Below are 15,916 nucleotides of genomic sequence, written 5' to 3' on the forward strand. Positions count from 1 at the left end.
AATGCAACGTGAAACACATGGCGGTGATATGGACAGCCGCTTGTTCTCACTACCAGTTTACCACTCCCAACTGCAGCTTGGGACTAATCAAACGGAAACAATAAAAAGCACATGCAACTTTCATTCAGATGAGTGGACGAAAATTATTCAGAAACTTACAAAACCACCATGCGTCCCACCTACATAAGCCAGATTGACAGTTTATTTCTACACTACCATGGAAGTTGGAAGCTATAGCTATACTAATGAATATCTAATTTAAAACAAGAAAAAGAGGCTTATGCCGACCCATTTGAAACCACATGCTCCTACAAGTCCACCTCAGTTTTGGCTGCAGCTTCAGCTCGCTACTAATACATGCATCTCCCCCCGCCAAACGATTTTCAAGCGATTCAGGAAAATATAGGACAGGAGCACTGTTATTCTCAGTTCCAATCAGAGTTATTTCTGCTTCTCCTCGTTGGGCTCATCAAGCTTCCTCTTGAAGATGTCTGAATTACGAAGCCTTTCTCTAGATTCATGTGCTGATGGTATTCTCCTATCGTGCCTAGCTCCCTGGAACAAATACAAAAGGAGGTCATCTAAGTTAAACTGAACCAAGCTTCCAGGAGCCTAATATATTATTCAGTTCCTTGATTCGTACCATTCCAATTGAATCTTTCTTGTTTCCATGGTGGTCATCCTTCTTTTTAGCAGGACTAGGAAAGATGAGCTTCCAAGCTCTCTCAACGAAGGTGAAGCTTTCAATATCGCCACTCATGATGCCTGCTTCTAACTGCAAGGGAAGGAAGCATTTCAGGAAAAAGGATGTAGCTTGCATTGAATGCTTACAAGGAAGCACACACACTGACCTGAATATGTAAAATGCAGATAAAGATGCTAGCAATAGGTAACCAGCTCTCATCAGGTGACAATGATAAGTTAGTTCTGGAATAGAATATAAGAGTTTATCAGTGAACTTAAAAGGCAACATGAATTCCACTTCCAACACGGAGATCAGAAAACAGGATATGACGAACAATAAGAAATGTTCGTAAAACATAGAATGGCCAGGATTAAAGAATGAGAGCAATTCGTACATGGTACACCAACATGACATGAGAATCAGGTGACAGTGATAAGTTAATTCTGAAAAGAATATCTGAGCTAATCACTGAACTTAGAAGGCAGCATGAATTCAATCTCCAACACATAGATCAGAAAACCAAGAATGTTAATGAAGAATAACAAGAAATATTAGTAAAATATTGAACAATTAGCATTAAAGAATGAGAGAAATTTGTACATGGTACACCACAAAGACACGAGAATTACAGCAAAGGATGGCAACAAAATATATTTCCATTGATAGTTTATATTTCCATTGATAGTTTTAAGTAATTTATACTCCAATTGAATCAAGTATGTTATTTTATACGACATCGTTGGGCCCACCTGTCGGGGACCCAACGGCCATATACGCGCCTCACTTGAGATATAAAAGGGAGGCGCTCGCTGCACACAGACACAGACTCTCTCTCTCTCCAGACACTGGACTCAGCACTAGACACGCCAAGACTCTCAACCTCTTGAGAGCGCAAGCAATACAACACACAGTGGACGTAGAGTATTACGCTCCGACGGCCCGAACCACTCTAAACCTGCTGAGTTCATCGCGTTCTTCCACCGAGATTGAGCTAAGCCAAGCTAACCCCCGAGTACTCACCCTCTGGGTTTAAGCGGGTGCATTACGCCACCCGGCTGTGGGTTTGCACACAACGACATTTGACGCGCCAGGTAGGGGCATTTAGCTGGTCTTAGTTCATCTCTTGCTCATCTCCATGGTTCAGGTGGTTTAGCACTCCCACCACGACGACGACGTGGAGATGACGGAGGGTGTGGCGTCATCCGCGTCACACGCCTTCCTACGCCAGGGGCAACCGTGCCCGTGGAGCAGCCACCGTCGGTAGCAACGCGCGCTGCACGTCAGCAAGAGTCAGGGCGCCCATCAAGGGCCCCCTCACAAGCTGCGAGCGGCGGAGCGCTGGCTGCAGCTAGGGAGTTGCTACGCAACCCTCCGGCTGCTGCAGCCTCGCCAGACGCCCTGATGCCTCCCTCAGTTCTGCAAGGACTGGGCAACGACCTCCGCCTGGCAATGTGGTGGTACCCTACCACCGGTGCCAGGGCGGTGCGTCGGCGTCCGTGCGCTTCCCCACGGTGAGGGGTGCGCGAACAGAAGACCTGCGGGCGGAGCTCCACCGCAGGCGTGCGGGTGAGGACGCCCGCATCTCCGTGGAAAGGGCGCGAGAACGCCGCCTCAATATTGAGGGCCGCAATCTCAACGCCGACTTGGATGTAGCGGCACCCAAGCCTCCGGGAAACGCCCGGATACAAGCGGGCACCCCGGTGGCTGGGGTGGGCTGCGCTGCGCTGGCGGATCACCTCCGCGCGGTGGCATGGCCGTCCAAGTTCCGCCCACACCTGCTGGAGAAGTACGACGGTACCACTAATCTGTCGGAATTCCTGCAGGTGTACGTTACCGCCATCACAGCGGCTGGTGGTAACGACGCTGTCATGACGAGCTACTTTCATGTAGCCTTGACTGGGCCGGCCCGGACTTGGCTCATCAACCTCACTCCTGGAACGATTCAGTCCTGAGAGGAGCTCTATGCGAGGTTCACTGCAAACTTCGTCAGTGCGTACCAGCAGCCTTGTGTGGAGGCTCACCTCCACGCCGTGAGCCAGAAACCCGGAGAGATGCTCCGGGCATTCATCTCGCGCTACACCAAGGTACGGGGTATCATTCCTCGTATCTCTGACGCATCTATCATTACTGTTTTCCGTCAGTGGGTACGTGATGAGAAGATGCGATGAGAAGATGCTCGAGAAACTGGCGACGCACGAGGTGGAAAGCGTTACCACGCTTTTCTCCCTGGCTGACAAGTGTGCCAGGGCCGCTGAGGGCCGCGCATGGCACTCAGCCCCCCAAGACGGAGACGCCAAGGCTGGTGGCTCCGGGGCTACCGCCCAGGGCGGTGGCAAGAAAAAGAAGAACAAGAACCGGGATCGCGGGGAGCCACATTCCGGCGGTCCAGTCGCTGCAACAACAACACCAGCTGCTGCGGCAACGGCTGGGGTCCAGAATGCGCATGGCAAGCGTCCGCACTCGCAAGGTGGCAACGGAGGTTCAGGCCCAGTGCATCCCACCGCTCGCCACAGCGCTGCTGACTGCCGTGAGATCCAGAAACTCGCGAAGCGGGTCAGTGGGCGGCGTGAGCAGTCCTCTAAGGACGGCTCACCCCCTCCTCGCTAGCGGTCTAGCAAGGAGAAAGCCTCCGACAGTGAGACCGCTGCCGGGGAGAAGGAGCTGGGGTACCAATCCCCCGCTCGGGAGCTGAAGGGCGTTTACAGCCGCGACAACTCCGACTCCGACAACGAGGAGCGCCGCAAGAAGCTGTACGTAATGTACGGCGGAAGCTGGGAGCTTGTCTCCCGGCGGGACGTGAAGACCCTTCGCCGAGAGGTCCTTTAGGTGAAGCCGGGGGTCCCGAAGGCGGCGCCGCACCACAGGTGGAGGAACACCACTATCTCTTTCGGGCCATCTGACTGCCCGGAGAACATGGCCAGGGCTGGTGTACTATCTCTAGTCACCGCCCCTGTCATAGCCAACATCAGGCTCTATCACGTGCTGATTGACGATGGGGCTGGCCTCAACGTCATCAGCTATGCAGCGTTCAAGCAGCTGCAGATCCTGGAGTCCAAGCTGACTCCCTCTCGCCCATTCTCCGGAGTGGGTCCACATCCGGTGTTCCCTCTGGGGAGCATCACTCTGCCGGTCACGTTCGGGACCGAGGAGAACTTCCGCACAGAGAGCGTCCAGTTCGATGTTGCGGAGGTGAACCTCCCGATCAATGCCATCATTGGCAGGCCGGCTCTCTACCGCTTCATGGCCATTACCCATTACGGGTATTTGGTCCTGAAGATGCCTTCCCCTGCCGATGTCCTCACCGTGCGGGGCGACCGCACCGCTGCCGTCGCTGCAGTTGAGAAACTGCATGCTCTGGAGGCAGAGGCTGCACGTTCCGAGGAGGACCCATCCACCTCGCGAGCCAGGGCGCCCGCAAAGGCACCTAAGGTCCAGCCGTCTGATCCGGACGATGTTCCCGTGAAGACCGTGCAGATCGGAGCGGACTCCTCCAGGACCAGCCGCATCGCGGGAAACCTGGAGGAGAAATAGGAAGACGCGCTCATCACTTTCCTCCGGGCAAATGTGGACGCGCTCATCACTCGCCCACCCACCGCATTCAATGCGGGTGGTTGAATCGTGCTCTGCCGCCGCGGCACGCGGGGCAGGCTTTGTCAGGCCTCACTGTAGACCGCATATTACCGAGATACACACTGCAGCCGCATGCGCCGCATCCGCGCAGAGCCCGTCTGCCGCATTAAATGGGTACGACGGCACGGCACCTTTTCATGATACCGCCTACGCCGCAAGCTACACGGCCCGTTTAGCTACGCGGCAGGCAACGCCGCAAGCTACCCTCTGGCGCCGTTTCGACAAGACAAGGCATGGATATGTTGGACGAAGGATTCCCACGGGCAGAGCAAGGAAATTCAGGAATGAGATCTCCGTCGCCTGCAATGCCATAATGTCTTAACAGTATGTTATTTTATACTACATCGTTGGGCCCACCTGTCGGGGACCCAACGGCCATGTACGCGCCTCCCTTGAGATATAAAAGGAAGGCGCTCGCTGCACACAGACACAGACTCTCTCTCTCCAGACACTAGACTCAGCACTAGACACGCCATGACTCTCAACCTCTTGAAAGCGCAAGCAATACAACACAGTGGACGTAGGGTATTACGCTCCGGTGGCCCGAACCACTCTAAACCTGCTAAGTTCATCGCGTTCTTCCACCGAGATTGGGCTAAGCCTAGCTAATCCCCGAATACTCACCCTCTGGGTTTAGACGGGTGCATTACGCCACCCGGCTGTGGGTTTGCACACCACGACAGAAAGAGAACAGCAGTATGCACTAACTAAATTAAAGTACTATACATATTACTGGGCTGCCTATATTAGCTCATGAAAGACAACTGCAAAGGAGTTCAATATAACCATTACTTTGATTTCTTAGGCCGCAAGCCCAGCGCATTTCGAATATTAGCAATAGATTTTGTGAATTCCACAACTGATAGCGCATATGACTATATGAGTATTTTCCGAGTATAAGTTACTACTTGGACAGCAACAAAGAGTCACAGACAACTTAGTCATAGACACATGTAAAGCTATACAACCTTACAAAGGAAAGCCCAAAGTAAACCAACACATAACACAAAACCAACCGATCCAAAGTATAACAAAGGCGGCAGAAATGGGTTCTCAAGATCCAGAATCGCAAGCCACCTGAGGTAAGGAGCCAAGTAGACGGCAGCGTAGACGAGATACCTCCGCCTCCCGCTGTCCAGCCACGCAAAGATCCAGCTCTAGTTGCACGAGGGAGACACGGAAAATTCCATCAAACCAAAGTAACAATGGTCAATGGGTAGGAAGAGCACCGAAACCTCAGGTCCCGCTCACCAGCCAATTGAAGTAAGGCAGGAAGGAGATGATCCCCATCACGGCCATCCTTGTGTCCGTAGCGCCAAACTCCCCTCCCTCCTCCGCCTCCTCGCCGGCCTCCCCGCGGGGCCTGGGAGGGGGAAGCACGAGCGAGGCGAGCACGCAGGCGCCGATGGCGGCCGCGAACGGCGCGTCCTGCTGCAGGTCCGCGCGGCAGGCCAGCGCCCGCCGCATGGGCCTGGGGAAGAGAGGGTCAGCCGCGCACATGCCTCCGCGGTGGGCGCCAAAGGGCAAGGCGCCGCCGCCCCGTAAGCGGCGGAGGGGCGGCCGGAGGGAGGCGGCGGTGGAGGCGAGCATCGTGGTTGGCGTTGCGAGGGGACAGCCGCAGAGGAGAGCAAGCAGGCAAACAGGGTTGGTAAATGGCAAGGACAATCTTTTCCGCCTTCAACAGGAAATATTTACGCTTTCAGTGAAGGAAAACGCATAGTTTCCTCCGCCACTCGAATCGGTGCGGCGTCATCTGGAGGCCATCTTGGGCCGAGAGAAACGCGAACCGTCCGGCCCAAATAATGTGCAATCTTCTTTTTCCCGTCCGCCCGTCCGCCTTGTAATAACTGGCCCGGTTCATTGAGACTGGTCTGACGAGCTTCTAGTTCCCAAGCTCGCATTGGCCGCAGCTCACGTGGCGGCTCTGTCGCGTTTGACTTTTGCCCAGCCAATTTGACTCGGTCACTGTTGGTGACCGAGTGTGACACTGCCATCGGCAACAATTCTAGCACGCACACGTCCCGAAAAAGAAATCTCGCATGCATGAAGCACTAAATGAAGTCTATTTGCAAAAATTTTTTAGGAATGGGTGTAACTTTTCGCGACGAATCTAATGACGGTAATTAATTGATAATTAGCTATAGTGATGCTACAGTAACCATCCTCTAATCGCGCGATCAAAGACCTCATTAGATTCTTCAGGGTCACTAGCGCGGGGTTCTGAAGTTGATTTTGTAAACTGGCTTTGTTTGACACCGTAATTAGCGGTCAAAATTTATTATTCATTACCATGCTACAAAACCAAACATGGTCACTGTCGCTGTGAGAGCACCTCCCCTGCCGCCTGACCTGCGTGGCTCTGCCTCCCCAACCACCCCAAACAGAGAAAGCCGGGCAGGTGACGCATTTGACGCGAGACGGGGCAGCCTTTCCTGGGGTGTTGGTTCGTTGGTCGCTTTTGGCAGCGGACGCCAAGTAGTGGGCAGTCAGCGAGGCGCCATCACCGACCACAGTCCTTCCCGGTGGCGCGACGAGGGCGGGACGGAGTGACGAGGGACGAGGAGGAACGAGCGGGCACGCGCACATGGCCGTCGGTCGGCGTTCCTTTCCCGCACCGGAAGCTTTTCTTCCAAGCGCTGCCGTCTGCGGAGGCGGTGGCGCGGTGCGGAGCAGCAGGTAGGGAGGTCGGCGGAGGCTGAAAGTGGGCCCAACCGGCCTGCCTTTCCATATAGCCGGATATAGCTCTCGTGGTGTTCACAGTGATCGCCTGCTCCACCGCTCTCGCGGCAAATGGGGCATTCACTTCCACTGCTGTTCTTGTACAATGCTCGCGTCGCGGCTTGGCTGTGCCGGGAGGGAACCCTGCAAGTGGAGCAGCTCGAGGACGAGCAGACGCTAGGGTCAATGCGCCATGGGCGGCTCGGCGAAGTTGCAAGTTCCTGTCGTTTAGCCTGCGACGCGAGTACTCCCTCCCTCCCAAAATAAATGAAATTTTAGAATCGAGCACGAAAATCAATATTAAATGTAAATTATCAAATTGTTTTTTGTCTTTTGTTAGAAAAATCTAGACATTGGTTTGTCTTTTGTATGAGAAGTTTTCGGAGACTCTTGTCATTTGTGGTTGCTAGGTTAAAATTGTATTTTTTGTGAGATAAATTTTAAACTATAGAATTGCATTTATTTTTGGACGGAGCGAGTACATCTTCTGTGGTTTCGGCGAGGACGGTACATCTGCGGTACGAACCGACTTTTCTGGTACGCGAGTCTCGCTAGCTTTCCCAGTTCCCTTCCCCGCGCCCTTTCTCGCTCGCGCCTCCGTACGCGGGGAAAACAACAGCCAGCACCACGAAGCCGCAACGTCGTCATTGCAGAGAGCATTCTTGAGAATATTGGCTTTGCTACTTATGCATTGCTTCATTTCATAGCGATTCTGGAAACATTTGCAGGGGCGAGCAATACATTCTACGATCTCTAGCGATTTTCACTACACCCATGGAACACACGCATCGCAGCACGACTTGAGCTGAAAAACATTCCGACCTCTTGTGACTCGTTGGCAGCCAAAAAGATCGTCTAAGGAAATAAAGGAAAGCACGATGATAATTACATGAGTAAGTCGTGGACTCATTGGTCCATTCCATTCATTCATATGTCTATTTTCTTCTATAGCCATATGTTTTCACCAGCATTAGGAAAACCTTAAAGCCTACTACCACATATAGAGAGAGAAATTCACAAAATCCCCCAAACGCAAGACCAGAGCACCCATACAAGCGAACACGGCAGCAGCACAGAGAGCTAGCCGCATGGAGTCCTAAACACCAGCACAGGCAGAGCACTCTCCTCCTCTACTTCCATCTCTATACATCATCAGCAACAGCAACACAGGTAGCCCGGGCAGGCACGGCACTGACAGTGAAAGGGTGACAGCGCCACCAAAGGCGCCAAGGGGTTTAAACAAAAACACAAACCCACATATACTACGTAGCAACTGTAAGCGGGTGGTTCCTGGTGGCAAGAGGGGATCTGATCTTTGGTTTTGGGGAGGGGGAAGCACAGCACGACGAGCTCGTTTCTGAGCTTCCGTTCTTGGTGTTAGCCGGCGAGGATTGACCCTGCCCGGGCCTTGGGAGGCCTCGGCGGGGACTCCACTGGCGCCCTCGCCGCCACCTTCTTCGGGGTGCTGCTCTCCTTCCGCTCCATCTGCTCGTCCATTTCGATCTGCTCCCTCCTGCACTCCTCGGTGCAAAATGGGATGTCACCTCTGCGCACATAGAGACAATACCATGCATAAGGTTAGCATGCTTGCAAGCCATGAAAAAAAAACTCGAGTAGAATGTGACAGGGACAACGCTGACATCGCGTAATTTTCCACATGGGAACGAGTATAAAAGGAAGGTTGTCTACTTTGGATGCCTGAACCGCCCACCAATTCATGGTCTGATCTATGAAGATGAAATATAAAAAGGGAGATCGAACAGGGAACAGCAGTAGCTTCAGTCTGCCCACCAATACATGGACCTGACAAACCCAACGCCTCAAAGCGGTAGAGGAATTTTGCTTCTGTTCATGTAACCGAACCCATAAATCGCCCGTGCTTAGATGCTAAGCTTTTCCGGATTACCAAATGCATGATATAAATTCAGACGACAGATTGTAGTACTGCGGTGAATTGGCAGGAGCTCACGGCATGGTCATAAATAAGCGCACCAATTTAGGGCCCCGAGAATTTAATAGATTCACGCGCAAAAGCAACCCGGACGAACATATCAAAGATGACAAAACCTTCGCACCAACATCACATCGGAGAACGAAAAAGAACTCGCACCAAATTTTTCATGCTACTTTTTTCCCCCGTGCTGCACACTTAAAAGTAAAATAAAGCGCAGAAAAAAAAGGAAATTCTGCGAAATACGCGCCGACCCCCACTTTCCCTGCAGCCGATTCGGCGGTCAAATTACCTGTTCTTCCCCGGAGAAAATCACCTTCCAAAGACTCTAGAAATGTCCATACCCGGGACCCACCGCAGAAAACTCCAGAACCATTTCTTCCAACGAGCGGCGCAAGGTAGTCGCAGGAGTAGCCATGCCGGGCAGAGGAGCGAACCTGTACATGAAGATGTCGCGGTTGCTGGCCAGGGGCTTCCGGCAGAGGAAGCAGGCCTCCAAAAAGTGGCCCAGGGGCAGCCCTCCCGCTCCCGCTCCCGCTCCCGAACGTCCTCCGCCTCCCCGCGAAGCGGCCACCAGCTCGTCCTCCACGCCGGAGCTGACGAGCCGCGTCCACGCCCCCGCCGACGCGCCGCCCCCGCCGATGGCGAACGGGCTGTCCCTGCTGCCCCCGCTCCCGCTCATGCCCCGGGCCCCTCCTCCCCCGCTCCCGGCCCCGCCCGCCGCTCCGCCGAGGCCGAGGTCCATCGGCGGCGGCGGAGAAGAGGAGGCCGCGCCCGGATCCACCTCCCCGCTCCGCGGGCGCGCGGCTCGTCGGCGCGATCCGGCCCGGTTCGGTGGCGCGCGTGTTCGTGTCCGTGCGGGAGACGGTGCGAGGGAGGGGAGGGGTGAGGGACGGCGAGTTGTTTGTTTCGGTGTGTTTAAAGAGGGGACAGGAGGTGGGGGGTGGTTTTATGAAGTGCGCGGAGACGCGGGGTCCAGTGGGGCCCAGTACCGGGCCCGCGTGGCGGTCTCGGGTAGTGGGATCCGTTGCTCTGGGGGACCACCTCGGCCCGGCTCGACTCCCCGGGTTGCTTTGCTTCGCAATCCCTTTTTTTTTTCCTGCTTTTCTCGAGCGTTCTTTGGGCCTGTTTGTTTCCGCTTTTTTGAATCTCGCTTTTCTGAGAATCAGGATTCTGAGATAAGCCAGCTGCCTGAAGAATCGGCTGTCTGAATAAGTAGGGTGTTTGGCAATCCTGATTATTTTGATCCGATTCTCTGAGTTGAATAGTAAAATGTCTGAAATACCCTCTCCCCCTCCCCACCGCCCTCTGCTCCCTCCCTCCTCCCTTCTCGGGCGGTCGCCTCCAGAGCACGCTCGCCGGCCGCGGGCGTCGCTGGCCCGTGCTCCGCAGCCGGCCTGCGCGCCCGCCAGCCTGGCCGCCACGCTCGCCGCGAGGCTCGCCGCCCGCCCGCTCGCCGCGGGTCGCGCCGCCCGCTCGCCGCGAGGCTCGCCCGCCTGCTCACCGTGGGCCGCGCCGCCCACCAGCTCGCCGCGGTGTGGGGGCGCACACGGGGCGTCGACGGCGCGTGCGCTCACGCGCTGGCCAGATCCCACGGCGGGGCGGCCGCGGTGGCGCTCGCTCGCGCGGCTGGGCAGATCCCGCGACGGAGCATCGGCGGCGATGCGCGGCTGGGCAGATCCCGCGGCAGGGCGGAGCGACCCCCTCCCCTGCTCCCTCAGCCGGCGAGGCGGAGCTACGGACGCGCTCGCCGCCGTCTCGCCGGCCTCCGGCATCGGCTCCCATGGCGGCGCGGCGAGCGGCCAGGGCGTGCGTGGGCGCGTGGGCGGCGAGCGGCCTCAGAGAAGGGAGGAGGGAGGGAGGGCGGCGCGGCAGCACGAGGAGCGGGGCGGCGGCGCAGGGGTGCCACGGCGCCGGCGTGTTGCTCCCGCGGGTCGCTCGATAGGGGAGGGGGCGCTCGGGACCGGAGGGGTATCGGGGGTAGGGGGAGGAAAATCGCCTCGCTTCTGGGATGCGCGACTCGCACGACGCGGTGGGGAGAATCCTCTCTCACGTTGTATTTTCGATTCCGGGAGAAGCCGCGGCACCCAGAATCGAGAAATAAGCAGGGCGTTTGAGTGGGATTTTGGATTGTTTCCATCCAGAATCGAGAAATAAGCGGAAACAAACACAGCCTTTTTCGTGGGCACCGTCGGCCTGTGCTGTTTCGACGTTCATGCGAAACTGCTCTGCCACTGTTTGTGGGGTCGACACGGTTTGAGCCTACCTGTCAGTGACGCTCTAAAGTTGTGGCGGTGGCGCCGGAGCCCTGGGACGGATCTCTCTAGCAGCTTCGGCGCCTGCGGCAACACGAGGTGCCCTCGGCATGTCCTTCGATGAATCACGAGGGCGGTGGAACGACTCCTGATTCGGTCCGGTCCCAGGAACGGTGAAAACCATCAAACGCTGTCATTCCACGCGCCGTTCACGGGAGTTTTTATGATGGAGCAGAGGGCGCAGTTGCTCCCTCCGGGCCTGGAAGCAGCAAGTGCCATTGAATCCACGCATGTCACGTCCTCGCCGTCGGTGGATCGCGAGCCACTGTACTTGTGCAAGTTCTCGCCGGCGAACGAGCGGTCGCGCGCGCCGCGGACAGGGACTGCATGCCGGTCTTTGCGATGCACGGCACGTCGGCACACGCCACGCAGCAGCAGCCACCAGTCGCCAGCCCGAGCAGATCAACCTGCCCGCCTGAGGAACGCAGGGCGCCGCCGCCCAGCAGCCGTCGTCGTCTGGCGTCTAGAGCGTAGACCGCTTCGGGCCTGTTTGGCTCCAGGACTTTTTCCAAAAGTCCCTATCACATCAAAAGGAATCTTACTATTTTATATTATTAAATAAAATCTGTTTATAAATGTTTTTTGACAACTGAGTGCTTTTTCGCGAGACGAATCTAATGAGCCTAATTAATCGATGATTGGCTACAGTGATGCTACAGTACCATTCGCTAATCATAGATTAAGATACATCATTAGATTCGTCTCGCAGTTTAGCCCCAGGGTTCTGCAGTTAGTTTTATAATTAATATTTATTTAATACTTCTAAATACTAAAAAGTCCCTGGGACTTTTTTTAAAGTCCCTGTTCCTAAACACCCCCTTCGTACTACACGGACAGCTTTGACTCCCCCGGTCAACCGGCGATGGATCCCGTCCGCCCGGCGGCAGCCTCGCTCATCACCCCACCAGGGCACCAGCCACCGTTTTTCAAAGCACGTACGGTCCAAAGCTCGAGCCCTGCTTTGGCGTTGCTAATTCCATTGCGAATATAATAAACAGATGGTGTTATATTAAGAGATGGTTCTTCTTCTTCTTCTTCCACGCGCCGGTCCTCGCCATGATCGACGGCGCCGGCGAGCGGCTGGGCCCGGGGCCCGTGCTCCAATTATTCGTGGCCGTGCCTCATCTTTTCCGGCGGGGTAGGCCTCCTGTTTCGCATTTCGGAGACCGGATGATAAAGCAAGCCAGACGAAAGGGGTTCCGCCGGAGGCACAGGATGGGCCCCGAGCTCGCTCGCTAGGCATGCAACCAGCCTAGGCCCCTAGCTGGGGTTCCATGCTCCATATGCTCGAGCTCTCGACCGGTGAAAGCGACGGGGCGCACCAGCTACAGAACCCCCCGAGTTCGTCGCGCGCTGTGGCTCCGTTCCTTCCCCACTAAACCATGGCTCGATTGGCCGGCGCGCCGCGTGCGCACGCCAGTGGGATGGTTAACCGGGGGATTACGACTGATGCCTCGCACTTAGAAGCCAAGTTACCTCCGGGGTTGGGGTTAACTGGAGGTGACAGTGGAGTGACCTGAGTTTCACTGTCCCCTTTACACCGGCTTGCGGTGTAGCGGGCCGGACTGACTGAGTGACTGACGCTGAAATCATTTGATGTGGCGGGTAAACGTAAAGTCTAGAGCTCGCTGTCCCCTTGCGTCACCGGGGCAGTAACTCTCTTTTGACAAAACCGACGGTACTGCAGCGCTGAGATGCGGACATGCGGTGCGGTGTGCCGGCGAGGGACAGTGGAGCGCGGTGTCCTGGTCGTGACGACTTGGGGAAGAGAAACTCAAGGCCTGTTACCCTGTCCATTCGGGGAGGTGAGAAATGGTTATTAATATTAGGAGGACACTTTAATCGAGCCATCACTTTCACCGTGCAGCCGGCGTCACGCACGCATCCATGCGGTGCTCCAGTGAGGAGCTGATTCTGAATATACATGACTGGTGACTTGACTTTGTGATTACTGTATTGTTATTCGGAACAGCTGACGAAATGTAAGCACTCAGGTTATCTGCACTCGTGTTATTCTATTTCCTTCCTCTAAAAAAATATTCATGTCTGTTCATCAAAATTCTCGCCTTCGCCTTTATATTCAGTTTCTCCGCATCCATACATCCTCTATATCTCTCCTCTATACCAACTACCCCATACGGAACCCATATGTCATATACTATTTAATTTTTTACACCCACCAACCCCTCTCTCTTCTCCCTTCTCTGTCCCCAGGCATCCCTCGACAGCGGCGGCGGAGGTCCGCGCAGGCGGTGGCCGCGCACCACCGCACCGCGGCGCGGGCCCTCGAGCTGGGCGCGCGGCTGGGCTCGCCGGTGGGTGACGCGGGCAGCCGAGCAGGCGTGTGGCCCCGCGAGCGCGCACGGCACGGCCACGGCGAGCGGCGGTGGCGGAGGTCCACGCGAGCGGTGGCGGAGGCGGCGCGGCGAGCGGCGAACCGGAGGCGCGACGCGGCGCACGGCGGGGCCGAGGCGTTCGCGCAGGCCTGCGAGCTCCCTACCTCGGTGACCGGCAGCGGAGCTCCCTTCCCTGAGAGCTCCCTCCTCTGCACTCCCGCTTCCTCGACCCCCGCACCCTCCGGCCATCTTCCCCGCGGGGCGCCCCTCGTCCCTCCTCCCTTGGTGGCGCGGGCAAACGAGCTGTGCCGTCGCGAGCGAGCCAACTCCGCACCACCGCGCGGGCGGGCGGGCAAGCTCCGCAGCCATAGCGGCGGCGCGCAGAGGTCCTTAGCAGAAGCACCGAAGTGTAGACGCCATGACTTTTCCTTAGTGTTCTTATTCTCGCCCTCCTGAATTTTACATAGTTCCTTCTAACAAAAAATGCTAGAAGAGAACTTGCAAGTGACAAGAGAAGTCTCTGCTGCCTCCTCCTGCATCCCTAGAGCTCTCATCGGATCCATGCTGGACATCATGTCCTTGTATCTTCCAATGAGGCAGGGTTTCAGAGGATGAGTGACACCACATTGTGTCTTATTCTTGGGGTGGCCTATTTCTAGGTGCCCAGGAACTGCATCTCTGGTGGGAGGATTAATTTTGTCATAACGTATTCTAGGAGATGGAGAAATTTCTCCACAAGATGTTACAAGAGGACTTGCGAGGTTGTTACTGTAATCTGTCTCCAAACTCTTGAAACTTTCCTCCCAGAGTACAAGTATCATTATTCCCTTAGTGGGAATAACAAGTTTGTACTTTGTCATGGCCTTTGACCGATCTAGTCTGCAGCAAGCGTCAACTAGAAGCTCCAAGAGATCCAGGCGATAGGCATGCTGGTCCGAGTCATTGTAAAGTTATGTAAAAAGTACTCGAGTTGTAATGTCGAGTAGTTGTATTATGTCGAGTACTTATCATTATTTTGGAATGTAATCCTAGTTAAGAAAAAGGAGGTCGAGTAGTCGACTACGGTTGTGAGTGTTTTCTTTTCCAGAATGTAATCTCAGAAAAAGGAATGTCTCTTTTAAAATCACGTTTTTTCCGTGATTTGAAATGGACTTTTGGCCTATTGGGTGTTTTTACCATGTTGTCACCGCCATTATAAAATGAAGCGGTAACTTAGTTTTTACCCCACCAGCTGCCACTTATTTTTATTGCTTTAAATCTGTCTTTCTGCTCTCGAGCTTCCAGATCCAAAAATTCTTGCTTCCCTTTGCTCCCCACTATCGCCCTAGGATTTCCGCCAGTGTATGCGCGTGAAGCGATCCGTAGATTTCCGGATGGCCCCCAAGAAAGCGACCAAGGGGAAGGGTGTGGCTGCAGAGCCATCCCGTGATGAGGGTTGGAACACAAGTAAGTGTTCTCAATCTGACTTAGATTCTCTGGTATCGTAGGGTCTTTTAGTTCCCAGATCTGTTATCCAATGGCGTCCTGTCTTGGGTTCAGATCATCCGTATGAAAATACGGGGGAAATCATTGCTTTCACCTCATACTTGGAACGAGGATTGTGGTTTCCTTACTCTTCTTTCTTTTCTGGACTCCTGCGCTACTACAGGATCCAGTTGCATCATCTGACCCCCCAAATTTCTTTGTTCATATTTCTATCTTCGTGCATTTATGCGAAGCTTTTCTGGGCATCGAGCCCCATTTTGAGCTCTTTCGCTTTCTTTTTCATTTGAAACCGCAGCCCAACAGATTCGTCTTAGATGTAGTAGGGGGCGCGGGTCTCCAACTTAGGCAAAGGAAGGATAGAGTGTATATCCCATATGACCTTAGTAATAAAGTAATCGAATGGAAACCCAAGTGGTTCTATGTCGAGAACCAGTCGAGAAGTTTTCCATCCATTACCCCCGGTCCTCCAATCCAATGGCCCAAGTGGAATAAAAAACCAGCCGACGAGAGTCAAATCTCTGAACTACTCGCGTGGATTGCCATTTTAAGGCAAAATATGTTGACTGGGGAAACAGTCATGTTTGACTAGATGAAGCGAAGGATCCAGCCATTGCAGGCTCGGGAATCGTTTGGATTCCAGTATCAGGGAACAACTGATCCATCAAGATACTCGGAGGAAGAGATATCGGATGATGTAGTTTTTAGTCGAATACAACGACTTCTGAAGAATGTAAATAACATCCCAGTTGTTCCTGGTACATTTCTGCTGCGAATCCACCGAAGCAGGTACTCGATA

At 54.7% G+C, this 15,916-nt stretch overlaps 2 protein-coding genes across 2 annotated transcripts; both read right to left on the reverse strand.

Moving 5' to 3' along the window:
* Positions 1-94: 94 nt before the first annotated feature.
* On the reverse strand, positions 95-5,972 carry LOC120682879. Its single transcript, XM_039964905.1, has 5 exons — positions 5,567-5,972; positions 5,393-5,472; positions 852-927; positions 644-775; positions 95-555 (listed from the first exon to the last, which is right to left on the reverse strand). The coding sequence occupies exons 1-5, from the start codon at positions 5,903-5,905 to the stop codon at positions 442-444; spliced, it is 741 nt and encodes a 246-aa protein (XP_039820839.1). The 5' UTR covers positions 5,906-5,972; the 3' UTR covers positions 95-441.
* Positions 5,973-7,918: 1,946 nt separating this feature from the next.
* Positions 7,919-9,891, reverse strand: LOC120683163 (loricrin-like). The gene is made up of 2 exons (XM_039965192.1): positions 9,422-9,891; positions 7,919-8,579 (listed from the first exon to the last, which is right to left on the reverse strand). Exons 1-2 carry the CDS (start codon positions 9,727-9,729, stop codon positions 8,411-8,413), a joined length of 477 nt encoding a protein of 158 aa, XP_039821126.1. The 5' UTR covers positions 9,730-9,891; the 3' UTR covers positions 7,919-8,410.
* Between the last annotated feature and the right edge of the window lie 6,025 nt (positions 9,892-15,916).

Source organism: Panicum virgatum, chromosome 7N, assembly GCF_016808335.1.
Source record: "Panicum virgatum strain AP13 chromosome 7N, P.virgatum_v5, whole genome shotgun sequence".
Lineage (NCBI taxonomy): Eukaryota > Viridiplantae > Streptophyta > Magnoliopsida > Poales > Poaceae > Panicum > Panicum virgatum.

What these genes read in the sequence shown, in the direction of transcription:
- LOC120682879 (XM_039964905.1), bottom strand. Translation starts at nt 5,905, where the DNA reads ATGCTCGCCTCCACCGCCGCCTCCCTCCGGCCGCCCCTCCGCCGCTTA. An exon ending in TACTTGGCTCCTTACCTCAG is followed by an intron (nt 928 to 5,392) that starts GTGGCTTGCGAT and finishes ATTCTATTCCAG; the next exon opens with AACTAACTTATCATTGTCAC. An exon ending in TCTGCATTTTACATATTCAG is followed by an intron (nt 776 to 851) that starts GTCAGTGTGTGT and finishes CTTCCCTTGCAG; the next exon opens with TTAGAAGCAGGCATCATGAG.
- LOC120683163 (XM_039965192.1), bottom strand. Translation starts at nt 9,729, where the DNA reads ATGGACCTCGGCCTCGGCGGAGCGGCGGGCGGGGCCGGGAGCGGGGGA. An exon ending in CGCGACATCTTCATGTACAG is followed by an intron (nt 8,580 to 9,421) that starts GTTCGCTCCTCT and finishes CTATGTGCGCAG; the next exon opens with AGGTGACATCCCATTTTGCA.